General features: G+C 35.7%; 1 protein-coding gene across 16 annotated transcripts in view; it reads left to right on the forward strand.

Moving 5' to 3' along the window:
• Positions 1–16,043, forward strand: part of BAZ2B (bromodomain adjacent to zinc finger domain 2B) — a 297,378-nt gene extending 281,335 nt beyond the window's left edge. For 14 of the 16 annotated variants that reach the window (XM_082395172.1, XM_082395166.1, XM_082395179.1 and 11 more), the window contains 3 exons: positions 4,365–4,627; positions 4,890–5,033; positions 8,280–16,043. In XM_082395172.1, coding sequence (XP_082251298.1) covers positions 4,365–4,627; positions 4,890–5,033; positions 8,280–8,433 — 561 coding nt within the window. In that variant the 3' untranslated portion in view covers positions 8,434–16,043. Of the gene's footprint in view, positions 1–4,364; positions 4,628–4,889; positions 5,034–8,279 lie in introns of those variants that run through there. The other 2 variants (XM_082395167.1, XM_082395173.1) reach the window with 2 other exon arrangements.
• The last annotated feature ends 3,524 nt before the right edge of the window (positions 16,044–19,567 follow it).

The raw sequence follows: 19,567 nt of genomic DNA on the forward strand, positions 1-19,567 counted from the left end.
AGCCTACTAACATGCTACTATTTCTCCCATCTTACAAAAACTAAACAAAAACCCTCTTTTGGCCCCACTTCTTCCTTGGTCCACTTCCCCCATTTCTCCCCTTCCCTTTACTGGAAAGTTTTCTGTTCTGGTTCTTTCTGATTTCTCTCCTCTGATTCACTCTTAAACTCACTCCAGTAATATTTTCATCTCCACAGCTTCTCCAAAATTTCTCTTACTATGCCCACAAATGACTTCCACATTGCTCGGTCTAGTGATCAGTGCCTAGATCTCATCTAACCCATCACTTACATTTGATAGAATGGAACTTCCCCTCCTCCTTGAAATCCTGTTTTCACTTGTCTTCTAGGATACCATACTCACCTGATTTTCTTCTTGCTTTTGCTCCTTTTCAGTCTCCTTTGCTGGTTTTTCTCACCTCCCAGATCTATAAATATGGAGTGCTTTCTTAGCTTCAAAGTTATATCTGTAAAATGGAATCATATCTTTGCGGGGATTTGTAAGGATCAAATATGGTCATGTGTTTGAAGGTTTTCATGACTTTAAAATTCTGTGATATATTTTTTGTGATATATTTATATTAATACCTTTTTATATTTTAGGCTATATTTTACAAAATAGCAGAGGTCTCACATGGCACCATATTCACTAATAATTGCTTTTTTATTTCTCATTACTTGATCATTTTTGTTATATATAGTTAAATGTAGTTTAATAATAATCTTCGCTGGTGGTACATAACTTATCTTTTAATTTCATAAATGTCAAGTTATAGAGAGTGTCTCTAATACTTTATGAATTACTAACAAATCAGTGTTTTGTTTTTGTTTTTTTTAAAGGGGAAGAGGAGGAAATGAGGAGTCTTTTTTTTTTTATTGATTGATTGATTGATTGATTGCTATGTTGGGTCTTCGTTTCTGTGCTAGGGCTTTCTCTAGTTGCGGCAAGCGGGGGCCACTCTTCATCACGGTGCACGGGCCTCTCACTATCGTGGCCTCTCTTGTTGCGGAGCACAGGCTGCAGACGCGCAGGCTCAGTAGTTGTGGCTCACAGACCCAGTTGCTCTGCGGCATGTGGGATCTTCCCAGACCAGGGCTCGAACCCGTGCCCCCTGCATTGGCAGGCAGATTCTCAACCACTGCGCCACCAGGGAAGCCCACAAATCAGTGTTTTAATTCTTGGGGGTATCATCTGGTAGGCTATAGGAGGTTTTGTTTCCTGTAAATTTGAATTCTGGCTATCTATCATTTCTGGAGTGGAGTAGAAGATGTGAGGTGTATGATCTCATCTAAACCCTTCGATGTAAATGCAGCTTTCTAAGCCTCTGCTCTCTTGTTTTTTAAATGTGGTGGATTAGGTGTTATGTTTCTTACAGCAATAAAAAATCTTATAAACACTGGATTTTGGTAAAGATTTTTAAAGTTAAGGTTTTAAAAATATCTTTCCAGTAATTCAGTTATTTACAAATATTTATATTATACATCTTGCTCTCAAATAGCTATTTCTGCATACGTCATTGTGACTGTTTTTATTCTGTGTATATGTGTGTTTTCATGCCAATGTATATACATACACTATATATATATATTAAAGATAAATATATATATACTTTCTCTCAGGATCACAGAATCAAAAAACTTGGCATGTGTGTATATATACATATTTATACACACTCATACACACACACACACACACACACACACAAGAAATTTTAAATTCCAGTGCCTACAAAAGCCAAATAACACAAAAGAGTTGGGACTGTAGCAAACAGGAAAGTCAAGCCATGGCCCCATTTATATGTGACAGACATTGCTCAACTCCAGCCGTCATGTAGACATGTGGGCCCAGTGTTCCAGGATCTACCAGTATTTCAAGATTATGGATTTTTATGCATGCCCTCCCAAATGTTAAATGTTGGCAACAAATTCAGGATTTTTACAAGCATTATGAGCCAAACAACAACACATTCTGTGGGCTGTTTACAGCCTCTGAGCCACCAGTTCGCAACTTCTGATATATAGATATACAAACATCACAGAAATGAGCCCTTGTATGTGTAATCTGATAGGTTCGGTTTAAGACATCCTGAAGTTCCTCTTTGGATTTGGGCTCTAATAAGATAGAAAGGGTGGGGAAGGGAGGCTTCTCTGTCCAAGAACAAAGTCATCAGTAACAGAGCAACTGTGTAAAAGCTTGCTTTTAAAAGTGTATGTGCATGATCTAATGAGGTAAGCTGATAAACATCATTTATCACGGAAAGAGAGAGGCTTCATTGTCTTTTTAAAACATCACAAAAGTTTTTATTTCTGTGGATTTAAATTTCATGTTTTCTTACTATGAGTATTAATTTGTTAGAATATGATCCCAAGTATTGGGATCCTGTAACATCTTATGGAAAAACCCACATGAACTTTTTGGCCAACCCAATAGTATTTTAGTTCAAATAGGAACTAGAAATTTTGACCCGTTATTCATGAAATTTTGTTCTTTTTAAGTAACACAATTACTCAATCTAACTTAATTTAATCTTCATTAAGTAGACCTTTTCCTCATGAATTAAGCATTCTCTTTCTCTTTTTTATGATTTCAGAGTGCTAAAATCTCAGTGTAATATAAAAACTCAAAATAATCAGATTTTAGTGAATAAAAATTAATAAACTAAATGGAGAAGAGACTTAGTAAAACATTTTAATTATTCCAGTTAGTTTCAAGGGGTAGTGATTCTTTCATATGGTATGGGGAAGATGTTAGATTTATGGTTTGTCTTATTATTTTAGTCAATTAAAATATCTCTTTAACTATACTTTTAACCTGCCAATAGAGAAATAAATAATTTTAATTGCTTGATTAAAAGCAATTTTAAAAAATAATGCTAGAAGAGGTCCTGAAATCCTCAAAGAAATTGGTATGAAATACTCCAGAGAAACGTTTTTCAGCCAAATTCATTTCAAGGATACATCCAACTTTAAATTACAGCTGATTGATATCTGACCCTAAGTCTTAAGTCTAAGATTTCTTAATAGTCTGGGTAAGAGAGGAAATAATTTGCTAAAAGAGGATAAACACTGTTCTGGAAAATTCAAACAAAAACCATACATTACGGGGTCTTTGCACTGATATTCTTCTATGATCTACTATATTTACTGTAATATTGTAAAATCTGAAAATACAGATTTATTTCGCTACTTCTAGGTTGAGGGGCGTGGTGGGCAGCTATTGTTACATCAGTGTGCTGCCTGTACATTGTAGTTAGATTGCGTAAGGCCATGTTGAGTTTTTTTGAAGTTTGTTTTTTTTTTTTTTCCCCCATGTAATTTTAGAGCTAGGATGACCGTACCAATTGTGTGGCTTATCTTTCTTATTTTACAGGTGAGAAAACAGGGACTCACAGATATTTTTGTACAAAGTTCCATAGCTAGTTACTGACAGAGCCATAGCTGGAAATCATGTTCTTTGATTCCAAATATAATCTCTTTTATACTATTTCTTTATTGTTTTCCTCAAAAACAGACATTTTTTCCCTCTTCCTTCACCTCTGCTTTGTTCACACCTGGTAACCACAAGTTTGTGGAACTCTATTCTTATAGAAAATGCTTTTTTTCTTTATCTAGAAAGAAATATCAATTTCCAGTAGATCTGATCATTTACAAAGGACTTTTTCTCTATTTGACACTTCATGAGCTATTTTCCTTGTTTTGGCCTAGCTTTTTAATTATCTCTTCAACTTTCTTATTAATAAGATCTATATTTTTGTTTATATTCCACCTTTGTTCTTAATTATACTGTGCTCCGAAAGATAGTACCTTTGTATCTTTAAACTCATTCAGTTAGTGACCTAGACCAGGGGTCCCCAACCCCCAGGCCTCAGACCCGTTCGGTGGCCTGTTAGGAACCAGGCCGCACAGCAGGAGGTGAGTGGCAGGGGAGCGAGCAAAGCTTCATCTGCCGCTCCCCAATCCTCCCCATTGCTCGCATTACCGCCTCAACCATCCCCTTGTCCATGGAAAAATTTTCTTACGTGAAACCGGTCCCTGGTGCCAAAAAGGTTGGGGTCCACTGACCTAGATTAAAGAAATACTGCTGATAAGTTCTATAGTTCCAAAGATGGATTACCACGACATCAACATCTTCAGATTGTAAGAATTCCCAAAATAAATTTTTCATGCTTTATTAGATTTTTGCCTCATATTATGGGAGAACAAATTCATAGATCTCTCTTAAAAATAATAAAATGATCAACCTTCGAGATCAGAGATAATATTCTTTTTGTTGGCCCTGTCAGGCTTTCCTAATTTAAAATAATAAAAGGCCTGTAGACAGTTATTTTTCTTATACCTCATTTCCTTTTTTTTTTTAAATTAAAGGCAAGTGGTCAAACTCTAAAAATCAAAAAACTTCATGTCAAAGGAAAAAAGACTGAGTCAAAAAAAGGCAAGAAAGTAACTTTAACAGGGGATACTGAAGATGAAGACTCTGCATCTACAAGTAGTTCATTAAAAAGAGGAATCAAAGACCTGAAAAAAAGAAAAATGGAGGAAAACACTTCTATTAATTTGTCAAAACAAGAAAGTTTTACTTCTGTTAAGAAACCTAAAAGAGATGACTCCAAGGACCTAGCTCTTTGCAGGTATTATTTCAGTTTTCATGTACTGTATATTTACAACTTCCTATTTTATTTGCTTAGAAATCTTCTACCATTACTAAAGGCAACTTTTTGACAATTTGTGTAAGTAGGAAATGAAAGTCTATAGTATAAGTAAATATATTCTTTTATCTTTTTAAATAAATTAATTTGCATTTTTTACTTGAAAGATTATGAAAGGTAAATTTTTAATAAAAATAGATATTTCTAAAGCATAGATACTGATTTCAGACATTGTTTTCTTTAGTATGATCCTTACTGAAATGGAAACTCATGAGGATGCATGGCCTTTTCTACTTCCTGTAAACTTGAAACTTGTTCCTGGTTATAAGAAAGTTATTAAGAAGCCTATGGATTTTTCCACAATTAGAGAGAAATTAAGTAGTGGACAGTAAGTAAATCATTTCAGTTCAGTATTTATTGAATGCTTGGTATATGCTGGGTACTTTTCTAGTGAGCCAAAAATACATTAACAGCAAAGACATAGGCTCTGCCTTTGGAGAGGGGTGTGTGTGTGTGCGCGCGTTTGGTCAGGGGAGTATAGTATGTAAGACAAATCAATTAAAATTATTTAAATAATTAAAAAGCAGTGTGATAAAGCATTTTGACATTGGAAGGGCACCAAACTCAGCCTGGAAGGTAAGGAAGAGTATCAAGAAAGCCTCCCAAAGTAAATTACATGTAAGCTAGAGCTTGTATTTTACATCAGTGGAATATTGACACTGTCTCATGTGGATTTAATAAAAATTGACTCTGTAATATTTTCAGATTATTACAATGTAGAGATAGAAGATCACTGGAAATTTTAACTATTAAAAGCTTTATTGTGAGTTGTTGGAGAATACTAAAAATGTGTTTATTAAATGTGGAAGAAAATTATTATTTGCTCCTCTCTACCATATTCTCTTTGTGATCCTATCCAAAGAGCAAAATGACTTCTGGCCACAGTTAATGATCTTTGTTAGATTGCCTCAGACTTCTTGCCAGAGAGTAGCAGCTGTTAGATGTTGGCATTTAGTTGGTTCTGGACATTGGACACTGGTTCTAGACGTTTTGGAGCCACAAGAATAAGGCTGTTCTCTTACAAAACAAGCCCACACAAAAGCATTCCATGTGTTAATGGCCAGGAGCTGTGCATTTCCCTTCTCCATTCTCCCTGCACCCTTTATTCCTGCATACCAGTTTACCTTAGTGTAGCCCATGTGCATCACTTCAAGCAAAGTCATAAATAAAGAGAAAGAAGGAACTTTACATTAAAAAAAAACTATAAAATATATTTAATTACATTATTATTGTTATTATTATTATGTTTTTCCTAGATATTCTTTTGGTGAAAATCACTGTAATTTGTAATTTAAACTCAGTTTAGAAGAGTTGAGTAGAACTTAACTCATAAAGATCAGTGTCTGTCTTACATGTATCAGATGTTTTACAAGACTGACCAAATGACTAGTTTCTCTGGAGGCTGAACTGTCAGTCTTTTAAAGAATTATGTCTGTTCCATTTTACTATTTTTCAATTTTGAAAGGGACCTGCCTAAATTCCGAAAACATTAAAACTATTGGTTCTTATATGATCCAAATAGCAAAAACTTCTGTCTATATATGAACTGGTTCTTTTGCTTTTTCTATCAAAATATTCAGAACTTGGTGGCAGGGGTAGCAATGGACTTTACAATCAGCATGACAAAGACAGAGACTTAGGCAGGAAAACCTTCCCAGTGTTCAGTTCCTGGCTTTAACTTCCATAATTCTCCAGTTCCTGGATAGAGGATGAACCTAAACCTCAAAATAAATAGGCTTACACATTAACACAGAATTACCAGAAGATCTGCAAAATCTAAGCTCCCTTTTGAGAATGAGCGCCGGTAAATGGAGGAGGTCACAGCAGAAGCAAGCAGAGAGAGGCAGTTCTTTATAATCCCGTTTGTGATGCCAGGTGTGGGAGACAGAATTCAGAGAATTCAGACTCCTCTAACTTCGACTTATCTCATTAAACCCAAATTAATGAGCTGGGACCCAAACTCACAAACAGTATTTCAAATTTTAAACTAGAAACTTAGAGAACAGAGGGGAGGAAGTGCCTCCTTTAATGAATCTTTCTGGGTTCCATCAGCTGCCCCTTCCTTCTGTTGTACTTATTTCATCTAGAATCTCGCCTAAAATTCTCTCCTGGATTTGTCTCCCTAGCGCTAATCATTAACCTTTTCTTGTAGTCAGGAACAGTCTAAAGAGATAAATATTTCTCAAGGCAACTTTAAAATATTTTATAAAAATTATTCCCACACATGTTATATGATTGCATTTATGTGAAATGTCCAGAATAGGTAAATGTATAGAGACCAAAAGACAGGTTGATGGTTGCCACGGGCTGGGGATAGGAAGGAATAGAGAGTAAATGCTTGATGGATAGAGTTTCCCTTTGGGGTAATGACAGTGTTTTGGAACTACGTAATGCCATGTTGTGAGTGTGCTAAATGCCTTAATTATCTACCTTAAATGGTTAGTATGATGTTATGTGAATTTCACCTTAATTTAAAAAATAATAATTCCCAGAAGAAAAGGAAAATGGGTGAGGTTACATAGGGCTGACAATTCTGTGAGCTCATTACAGATAAAGAAATTTTCTTTTTTTATTATTGCACATATTAGAAGAAAGGAGTGAAAAGACTGTACAAGGTATTTCATCAAAGAAATAATTCCACTTTTACCAGATCTCAGAGCATCAGTGTGTGCTTCATAGGTATTTCTAATGGGTAAATTATTTTAGTATTCAATTTGTCATAAGTTAGAATTAATTTAAATTTGAATTTCCAAAAGCCCTTTTTCAAAATGTATTGATTTGGCTTGAAATGCACCACTCCTTCCTTACTAAGAAGTCTAGGCATATTCATGCACCTTTCAGTTCTCTTCTCTGTGTTCTTACAGGGAAAGAGGACTGGGATTATCCCACCAAAAAAAGCACTGAGTTCACAGTGCTTCTCATTGAAAGGCAGTTTCCTGATAATGTCATCTCCAGTAAAGAGATAGCACATGCTTTTTTTGCTTGTTTTGGATCATCATATGACAGTGTTTGAGCAAAAGAGCATATCTGAAGAGAGAAGAAGAGAAATGGGAAAGGGGCAAGGTTTAACACAGAGTGACCTATCCTGGGATGTATGTAAAAGCTACAGGGCAAGTGTCATGTACATAGTGCATGGGAAGCATTTATATTATTTCTACTGTAGCTAAATATTTTTGAGTGTGAAAAATAGGGTACTGCAAGTGATACAGTTGGTCAGAGTTAATAAACTAATCAAGTAGGATGAGTCCTGTAACAGAATTGTGATACAGGTCGAACAGGAAATTGGATGTAAGAAAAATGCTAGTTTGTTGAAATACATCTTGATCTTTAAGAGAAATCTGTTTTCCATTTACCCTGTCTTTAAATTCTATATGCCCAGGACACATGCAGTCTTTTAAACGTCCTATTTGTAAGAGGGTATAATATGTTTTATATCAGTTTAAATGCAGTTACCCTAATCTTTTTCTTTTTCCTTTCAGTTTTATGTTTTATTTTATCTTTTATTACCTCTTCATTTGTTTGCAAAACAAAACCAGCCTACAAAAGCAACCTGTAATCATGTGTTTTCTTCCAGGTATCCAAACCTTGAAACTTTTGCTCTAGATGTCAGGCTTGTTTTTGACAACTGTGAAACATTTAATGAAGATGATTCTGATATAGGCAGAGCTGGCCACAGTATGAGGAAGTATTTTGAAAAAAAGTGGACAGATACTTTCAAAGTGAGCTGAAGTTATAATAATCTCTCTTGTTTTTTTCCTTTTAAACAAGGACAAACGAACCAGCAATGTGAACTGTATTTACATACATGTGCAAGGCACATACATAATGACTTTTTTTTCCTTAAAATAAGTATCACACAAAAAAAAAGTATCAGAAGAATGATACCGTTTTTAAAGGCTTCACTCCTACAACAACCAAGGCCCTTGGTTATTGGTTTGTGTGATTTATCAGCTAATTTAGGTAGAACAGGGAAGCACACCCAAAGAATTTTCAAAGGAAAGGGTGTTATAGTGCAATAGCAATTAAAATATATCAAATCGCACTGAATATTCAACACCAGAGCTCTAACGTGGGAAATGGTTCTCCTTTCCCTCTCAATAAATATCTATTTTTCATTTTTTTACTTTGTAGTTTATTTTTTAGTGAATGTATTTAATTTTATGAATTATTTATGATTAAACCACATCCAGAATCTTCGTTTTCTGTGAAAAGGAAGAACTAGAAAAATTGCTTTAAATCTTGAAAATACCACAAGGAATGTTTTAAAATATAAAACAAAGCCAAGTTAAACTGTTTACACTGATGTGCTATAAAAGCACCAAAAATAAACTTTACTGTAGAGTTACAAGTACATTTATATATATATATATATATATATATATATTTATATATATATATATATATATATATATATGTTGCTGCATCACTTGTGTAGTTAAATTGTATTTCAAGACAGTGAAGAAAAATTGACATGTATATACTGTTCATTATTGTTTATATTAAGTCTTGTTTTAAATATGTATTATGTGTATATATTGTTTGCAGACATTATTGTTTATGCCTTAGAAGGATTGTAGCATTTTATTTTAGTCTGAAGGTAATTATAGCTATACAGCTTGTACAGTAATTATCCTCTACCAACACTGTGGCGTCTCCTTGATCTTGGTAGTGCCTGCCTTTGAAACAGGGTGTAGGGGATATTAGTTTTCCATTTTTTCTATTTTGTTATATAATTTTAAGCCACCAGGGCCTAAATTAAAGTATAATCATTTGTATCCATGTGGAATAAAATTGTGACAATTTCCTACGCACACAGTATTTTTTCATAGAAACATTTCCCTCCCATTTGCCTTGCCTCAGAAATAAATTTAACAGACATTTGTAACCACTGTGTTTTATCTACTGTGTGTTGTGGTGGCCTGTTGGAGGCAAGTAGATCAGAATTTTTTTGTACCTATGTAAGAGTACTTGAAGTTTTATTTAAAATAAAATGTTGTGGAAAAGGTAGCATTCTTTTTTTTAGGAGTGTTATTTTTCACTACTATGTGTGGCACGGATACAATAAAAGACTTTTACAAACTAGTTTTTTAGTTTTTCTTAATGAACCTGGAAATTTTTTTTTTTTTCAAAAAAAACTAGTTAATTTAAATTTGCTTTTTACAGAATCATAAAGGAGGAGCAGCAGAGTGTGGTTGAAAGAACACTGGGCTGGGTGGAGGCAGGTGGTCTTAAGTCAAGTGATGTGACTTTCATGAGTCTCTGAACCTCTCTGGACCACGTTTTATTGTTTATTTCACATTTCTAATATGAAAATATTAGAATATTTTTTAAGGTCTTGTTCTAATAGGTGAAATGTCTCTATTGTAGACATACAACCCAGTTGTCATTAAGAAAAATTTATTATATAAATTTGTCTAATAAGTCATGAGATACAAGTTCAAGCATTCGTGAACTATGATTTGATGCCTTGCTGGGGGTCTGAGGAATCATTGATGAACAAGACAGGCACAGGCCCTACCTTCATGGAGCTTACAGTCTATTGCAGAAGTGATCCTTAGCTAATGTCCTTAGTAAAGGGCTTTTAATAAGTAGTGAAGGGAGAATAGAAAAGTCTTGAAGATATATTAAATTTTAGAATGCTTCATAACCTCAGAGTATTTTCCAAAATTCCTAGAGTGTTTGTGAAGGCTTATATGAAAATCAGCAGTTATTATGTACATATGTCAGTTTCTGTTAACCAAATATTACAGTGATGCCTTAAGGAGCTGGTGCTCAATCAAAAATACCATATGGAACAGAGAACAAGGTGGTGCTGTGAATCAAGTGCGTGGTTTTTGTGTTTATAGAACTGGCTGCCAGATGCTGCATGGAGAGTCGTCTTCATGGGGGTGTTTTGCCTTAGGGAGCATTCGTGGTTACATTACTTTATATTAGATGGCATATAAGAGCTTGATATTAACATGTCTGATGTCCAGGGGGCGAATAAGAAATAAAATACTTAAACACACACGAAGAACAGTTTTTCAAGAGTGATTAATTTTCTTTTAAAAATAAATTAAATATCCCTGAAAAAAAGAAAGGTGACTATTGGCTACTTTGGACTGCTGTCTTCATTGTTGCTACTCAGCAGGAGTAGCTGTTCAAGAAGTACTGGCCATGATCCCCAAAGGGCCACAATTAGTCTCCAGAACAATTGTTACAATACACATGTGGATCATTTGTTATGTGAATGACTCTTGCATTCACAGTGCCATAGGTTGGGCCTATCTTCAATAAAACCAGTATTATTATTCTCCTCAAATATAAAAACATTTTCCTAACCCTCTGCTATCATACAATTACAAGTATGCACAACATACTTTTTCTAAGATAAATTAGGCTTTAACCTGAACCTTCTCCATTTTAGTCCTGGTTGCTCTGTGAATTATAAAAAATTGGCCTGACCTCAAGTATAGATTTTGATTTATCCTAAGGATAAACCAATCAATCCACTACTACCGAACCCCAAGAATAGTCATCAGTTTGAAACAACATCTAGAGAGTAAATTAATATATTTATTTAGTTGTTAACCGTGGTTAAAATTAAACAAATGAAAATTTATCTGTGGGTATACCTTGAACTCAAAAGAACTAAATTACCATAAATGCAAGGTAATCTCTTTTTCTTATTTCAAACCCAAAATGAAATTCGTTAAAAGCACTAGTTTTAATCAAAATCATGAGGAAGCTGATCTCTCTTTGGTCCCTTAATGCACCCCCTCTGTGCTCCTTCTATTTTCTATCCCCTCTACCCCCATACCCTTTCAAGAAATTTAAAATCCTGTTCATTTAGCCTCCCATGAAACACATCCTTAATGAGGAAATCTGATATCAATGATTTACTCCTTTTTATAAATTGTATTTGTGGGCTACCTCTCTCAAGGTTATTTGCATTTGAGAAACGAAAGAAGTTTGTGTTCTGTTAAAAGAATTTCATTCCAACAAGGAGATAAGAGAGGTACTTTAAGACAACTGAAATTTTCCTTCCACAGGAATATGACTCATAAAAAATACAACACAGAGAAACTAGTGGAACCTTATCTACTAGGAATTTTGCCTCAGTTAGATCTCTTAGGAGGCCTGCTTGGGCCACATTACAACTCTGCCTTAAAAAAAAAATTTTTTTTTTAAACCTCAACTACATAGGATTGAAATAATTCCTCTCCTCAATTCAGGATACACTCTTCACATTGTTCTTGCAAAGCCCCTCTTTTCTTTCATTTTCTTACTTCTTCCTTCAGCTCCTCTTCAATTCCCTTTCCTCCCACATACAACCACATATGTCTTTCCACTCAACCTTTTATATATGTATTTAGCAACACATCTTTAAAAATATATAATGTGGAAAAAATATATATATATACAGTGTTTTTTAAAACTTGTATCAGTTGCATCATGCTATACATGTCATTCTATTTTTCTAATTTTGTTTCTTTTGAGTTGAAAAAGGAATACATAAATCTGGTTCATTACTTTTGATTGCTACAAGGTATTCCATCACAGGTGTATACCACATTTTACTTTCAAACTTCTCTCAGAATGAAAACCTAAGTTGCCTGCAACTCCTTGTCACTGCAAATAATACTGCGGTGAATGTTGTCATACATGTCTTCTATGGACCTGCGTGTGCAAGCCTGTTTCCTAGATGGTCCCAAATGATTCATGCCCCTGTGTAATCCCTTCCCACATTGTATCGGGTTTTGTCTGTGTGACCAACATAATATGGCAGAGTGATGTGTGAATTCCCAGACTAGGTCATAAATACATTGCTATTTCCACCTTGTTCTCTTGGATCACTTGCTCCTGGTAAAGCCAACTACGGTGTTGTTGAGGACACTGTAGCACCCCCATGGGACAGCCAACAGCTAGCACCAACGTGCAAGCCATGTGACAGCAGCATCTTAGAAGTGGATCCTTCAGCTGAAGTTAAACAGATGACAGGACCCCCGGCCAACATCTGGACTGCAACTTTACAAGAGACCCTGAGACACTCCTGAATTCTTGACCCATAGAAACTGTGGAATAATAAATGTTTATTGTTGTTTTAAGCCACTCAGTTTTGAGTAATTTGTTACATAGCAATAGATAACTAATAGACTGTAGTAAGAGTTTCTCTAGGATCTATATGTAGGGGAGAATCCCCAAGTTGTTAGGTATGTGCACACTAACTTTCCATGCTATTGCCATACTACCCTCCAGATGACTACACCAGTTTACATTCCTACTAGCAGTGGAAGAGGATTCTTCCCCCTACTTCTCAACCAGTATTCAATATTTGTTTGGATTAATTTTCACTAACAATTTATTACAGATTTTGAATTTGAATACCATGTTTTGAGGGATATCGAGCAATTTCTCCAATCTTATTAGCAGCTTCAACTTTGATTGCCTTTTTGTAGTTTTTGTTTTATGTAGACATCATATCTAACCCTGTCTGCTTTTTAGGGACTATAAAACTGCCCCAAATTTTATATTCAGCCAACGATATTCAGGAGACGGAACATTCAGGAGATGTGCAGGCGAAAGCTCAGGTAAATGGAGGTGAGTAGAAAATATTGAGAGTTCTTAGGTATTGTTGGAGCTTATATAGACTTATGAGTTACTGTAGCAAAAGCAGTGCTTGGAAGTGTGATGGGTAACAAGTTGGCTAAAGGCAGGGTTAAAGGAAAAGATAATTTGGATCCTCTGGACCTTCACTGGAAGAGAATTTTGCACCTTAGCAAAATTAATATCTGAGATCTATTTGTTCTATCTCTACCCTGACCATACACATGAAGGTCATTTGGGTTGTTCTCACTTGGATGACTAAATAAAAGCATTGTGAGGTATACTATAAGTTGTATGTAGTTCATTCTTGAAATTAAAAAAAAAAATTTAAGTATCAAGCTGGACTTCTAAGAGTGCCCTTATTCTCCCTGAACAAACTCCTTACCATGTCCTTTAATAAAAAATAGCCCTGGGACTTCCCTGCTGGCTCAGTGGTTGAGAATCCGCCTGCCCGTGCAGGGGACACGGGTTCAAGCCCTGCTCTGGGCGGATCCCACATGCCACGGAGCAACTGGGCCCGTGCACCACAACTACTAAGCCTGCGCTCTAGAGCCCGCGAGCCACAACTACTGAGCCCGTGTGCCACAACTACTGAAGCTAGCGTGCCCAGAGCCCGTGCCCCACAACAAGAGAAGCCACCATAGTGAGAGGCCCACGCGCCCCAGTGAAGAGTAGCCCCCGCTCGCTGCAAATAGAGATAGCCCACGTGCAGCAACGAAGACCCAACGCAGCCAAAAATAAATAAGTTTATTGAATAAATAAAGTAAAAATAAAAAATAGCCCTAATAATCATGGTAATGGATACCAAAGAATGTGGTTGAATCTTGAAGAGGGATTGAGTAGTGAATGAAAGAGACCTAAGGCTTATAGCCAGTTGGGAATAAACCTTGCGCTGAGATGAAAGGAAAGCTCAGCAAGGTCATTACATCACCAAAGGCTAACAAGACATTTACATGGCAGGTTTGTATGGAGACAGTGGAAGGCCTTGAAAGGTATGTTCTCATCTAGTGATTCCTCTAATTCTTCAGTTATGTTTACAACTCTTACTCAATATTGCTTTTCTGAATATCCTCATTATAGCAAATCTCAATTCTTTTGAATATAGAAGTGACTGTTTAAAAACAAAGGCTGATTCTATTCAGCCATTAAAAATTATCATGAAAATCTATATTGATATTGATAAATTAAGTGAAAAGGCTGGTTATAGTATAGTATGTTTAGTAATTCTGTTAAAATATATTTAATGCACTTAGCATGGGGCAAACTTTGCAGGGATGCATATACCAAAATGTTAGTGCTTTTTTTCTGCAGGGATGTATAAAACATTAACAGTGCTTTTTTTCTCTGGTTGGTAGAATTTGGGAAGACTAACATCTTTGTCATCTTCCTTACCTATAGATCATAATATCTCTGCCAAAAAATGTGCTTTTTTTAACATTTAAAAAGTCACAAACCAAGTATGGTAAATTTAGCTGGTAAATATAACTGGTGAATATACTGAATGATGCCATTTAAAGATTAAAGGTTGAGGCATAACATTTACATAATAATTGAGCTGTGGATACTTTCACATCTATTATTTCACTTAAGTTAAATAGCTTTTTATTGTATAGGTATTTTTCATGTGGAAGACACTTTAATTGCCTATTCAGTAGCTGGCTGTCTTGTCTTCTTCCTTCCATCCACTCTGTAGATGTTGGTTGGCCACAAACTTCATGGGACAGTGGGCACTTTTTCAGCCCCAGGAGGATAAATCTTTTAATTAGTAAGCCAATCATGGTAATTCCATTCCTGTTGAAAGTGATTGCTTAAAGAATGAGCATGTGGTACAATCCTGGGCAGTGACATATGAGAGAAGTCTTCTGGGGAATTGTTCAGAGGAGAATTTCTGTCCCTTTTGGTCTTTGGAGATGGTTATGGGAGGCCATGATGCCTGGAGCTACTGCAACTATCATTCAGCTATGCAGAGACAAACCTGAGAGATGGTAACAGTAATGCTGAAGATGGGGGAAGCGAGGGAGATGGAAAGGACTTGGGTTCTTGATGACATGAGCCATCAAATTAATCTTAAAGCCACACTACCTCTGAACATTTTGCTAGGTGAGATTATTGCATAAGCAATTTTGATTTGAATATTTTGTTTCAGATGAAAGCATCTTAATATAGCCTGGGCTACTGCTTTGCAGCAATTCAGGCTACATGCTGCACAATTCCAGAGGGCCCCATTCATATAGGCCAGGATACAGCCCATTTTACAGATGACAAAACCAATACCAAAAAGGTCGAGTAATTTATGCATTGGCAGCAAACTTAGTAAGCTTCAGTTGGGAAGGTCTTTGGCCAAATAAAATTCCTCAGAACATGATAAGACTGATTTTCTTGATTACTTTGAACATTATCTGAATGCATTTTCTCACCAAAATATTCCAAAACTAATTTGAGCGTTGGTAGTATTATGGAATAACAACAAGAGGGTAATTTTTAAGAGATGAATGCATTCTAGTTTATTTAGAAATAGTTACATTGCTTTGGAATCAAAATCTAAAAAGAATATTGAACACTAAGTTCACTTCTGTACATGAGGAAGGAACTGGAATTATCTTTAGCCTCCTGCTGTAAGCAATCAGGCAACTGAACAAAATATATAAAACAAATGTTTTTAGACATTAGACTACAACACAAGACTAATTCCTGAAATACGAGTAAGAAATGAAGCTGGACTTATAATTACCCTGGCTAAAGATTTAGTATCTGGATGTGCTACAGTCTTAATTTTATTATCTTACCCATTATTTTGATTAACTCAGCACTTTACAGCATGTGATGCAGTATCCTCCACAGGTAGAGGATTTTCATTGCAGTTCATCCTTAGGTGTTGATGTTTTTCATTATGGGACTGGTGCTGTGATGGCATAAAATATGTCTAAATCCTTAAGGTAAGTTAAGAGTCACATTATATGAAAGACAAGTGGAAAGGAACTTCATTTTATAATGTGGGGTAACCCAGCTTTGAATATAACAGATTGGTGCCTTATGTAAACTTGTAATAAAAGTTACATTCCTTACTCATCTTCATATAGATTCAAGTATTACCTCTATAGTGGTTCCCAATCTTTTCACTATTATGTACAACAGTTGTTGTTATTTCCATGTCGCAATGCTTGAAGAGTTTTATTTACAAAGCAATGGCATTAAAAAAAATAATACCTTGTACACCATAATTACAGGCACACGTGCCATTCACTTGAGACTATTTGGGTCATTAAAAATAGCATAAAACCCCTAGTTATAACATTCAGAGTCTGCCTAGAAGTTGGAAAACCTCAGGCTTACTTATCATTGATGATTCCTGTATCAATAAATACACACTATATTCTTCTGACCTCAAACTCTATCTTAGGACATGACACAGATAACACAACCTCAACAATCTAAAAATGATCTCATTGTCTTCCTACTTTTCACACTTGCTCTTTCCCCTGTATTCCATACCACGGTTAACAGAATCAACATACATCTAGTCACCCATGGTAGGAAACCTCAGAATTCCTTTGGACTTCTCATTTTACCCATATCTCCATGACATCCTGAAGAATCTTCCTCTAAAATTCCTATGGTGTACATTTATCTCCAATTTTCCATTCCCTCTGCCACTATACTAGTTTAGGCCTCATCATTTGCTAAGTACCAGTATCTCATTTTTTCTAGCCATCCTCCCTTTTAAAAAAAATTGTGGTTAAATATACATGACATAAAATTTGTCATCTTAATCATTTTTAAGTGTACAGTTCAGTGGTGTTCAGTAGATCCATATTTTTGCACATCTATCACCACTATCCATTCCAGAACTGAGACTCTATATCCATTACACAGTAACTCCTCCTTCCCCCAGCCCCTGGCAACCACCATTCTACTTTTTGTCTTTTTGTATCTGACTTATTTCACTTAACATGTCTTCAAGATTCATCCATGTTGTACCATGTATCAGAATTTCCTTTCTTTTTAAGGCTGAATAATAATATCATCGTATATGTATAGACCACATTTTGTTTATGTATTCATCTGTTGATGGTCATTTGGGTTGCTTCCACTCTACAGCTATTGTGAATAATGCTGCTATGAACATGGGTGTACAAATATCTCTTCATGACCCTGCTTTCAATTCTTTTGGGCTTATACCCAGAAATGGAATTGCTGGATCAGATGGTAATTCTATTTTTTATTTTTTAAGGAACCACCGTAATGATTTCCACAGCAGCTGTACCATTTTACATTCCCTCCAACAGTACACACGTTTTCAATTTCTCCACGTCTTTGTCAACACTTGTTTTGTTGTTTATTTTTGTTTTTTGATAGTAGCCATCCTAACAGGTGTGATGTGGTATCTCACTGTGGTTTTGATTTGCATTTCCCTGATGGTTAGTGATAGGTATCTTTTCACTTGCTTGTTGCCCTTTTGCACATCTTCTTTGGAGAAGTGTCTATTCAAGTCCTTTGCCCATTTTAAAATCAAGTTGTTTGTTTTTTGTTGTTGTTGAGTTACAGGAGTTTTTTTTAATATATTCTAAATATTAACAACGCTTATCAGATATATGATTTATAAACAGTTTCTTCCGTTCCATGGGGTGCCTTTTCACTCTGCTGATTGATTATATCCTTTGATGCACAGAAATTTTTAATTTTGATGTAGTCCAATTTGTCTGTTTTTTTCTTTTGTCTATGTTTTTGGTGTCCTATGCAAGAAATCATTGTGAATCCAAGTCATAAATCATTCCCCCTATGTTTTCTTCTAATAGTTTTTGCTCTTACAGTTAGGTTTTCGATCCATTTTGACTTAATTTTTGTACATGGTATAAAGTAAATGTCCAACTTCATTATTTTGCATGTGGATATCCAGCTTTTGCCATACCATTTGTTGAAAAAACTCCTTTCTCCATTTAATGGTCTCAACACCCTTGTTGAAAATCATTTGACCATATACGCGAGGATTTATTTCTGGGCTCTCCCGTCTTTCCCAATGGTTTTTTCCATTGTTGTAATAAGTTTTGAAATCAGTCTAGTCATCTTCCTTTTGTCCACCACTCTGCCATCTTGAACCCAGATCTGATTCTGTCAGTCCCTTGCTAAAAAGGTATTTGTGTAGCATTAAAGGCTCTTCAGACTTAGCCTCAGCCTATTCTTAGTCTTTTGTCCTGTCATAACCCCATCCCCTCTTCCCTACATTGGCTACTCATCCCACAAAATAACTCCAGAACACAACGTACACCTACCCACCACCTGCTAAATTCTATAATTTGTGCCTTCCTCTATTCTCCTTCCCACCCTCCACCCCCAGGTGGCAGTTACTTTTTACTCTTATAGAATTTTGTTACTATCAGAGCCATTATCACATCATATCATAACAAATTATATATGCATGCCTGCTCCCACCAGTAAAAGTTGAGCTTCTTGATGGCCCTTCAAAGAATAATTTCTTTGTGCTTGCATTGCCCAGAGATCTCACACCTATCTATTACAGTTGCACAGAGAAAGTGATATTAATATGTATACAACACTAGGCTAAATACTGCATGTGCAGCGTTTTGTTTAATCTTCAGAACAGTCCTATGAGATATGACATATGAGGAACCCAAGGCTTATAAATGTTTGGTTACATAGCTGGTTAGTTGTCAGGGCTAGGATTTAAACTCACAGTCAACTGGCCCCAAGCCATGCTGTTATCACTAAGCTATGAAGACACTAAGAGATGGGTGGTTAGTAAAATACAATAGCGCCTTGTGACTTACCTACTCTCTTTTAGGCCTGGACATGATGTTATCACAACCTCCAAAGTTGATCAGACTTAGGAGGTTGCCGATGTGCACCAACCACACTAAATAAAGCATAAACCAGAATATCAACTAAATTATAATGGGAAAGATTCCATTCAACTAGCTAAAGTACCGTGTCCAGGTTTCCAGTGTCATGATATCTAAGAAAGAGACTAAATTATCTGAAATATACTAGGTGAGCATATAGACTCAACACAATGAGAATGAGATACACTTGGGAGTGTTTTATCCAGGCATGGTAAGGGCAGGCGAATCAGCCCTTCTCCACAACACAGCAAACCACAATGGAGTCTCTCTCTATCTGACAACTTCTGGGGTTCTTTGCTGGACAATACATACAAAACAGCATATTTTACCCCTCAAACTCCCCTTTTTCTCCGTTCCATGATGCTTATCCCCATTTTTTGTTCCTGAGAAACTGAAATATCTCAGCTTTCTTGATTAT

The sequence above is a fragment of the Balaenoptera borealis genome (genome assembly GCF_965194805.1).
Source record: "Balaenoptera borealis genome assembly, chromosome: 6".
NCBI lineage: Eukaryota > Metazoa > Chordata > Mammalia > Artiodactyla > Balaenopteridae > Balaenoptera > Balaenoptera borealis.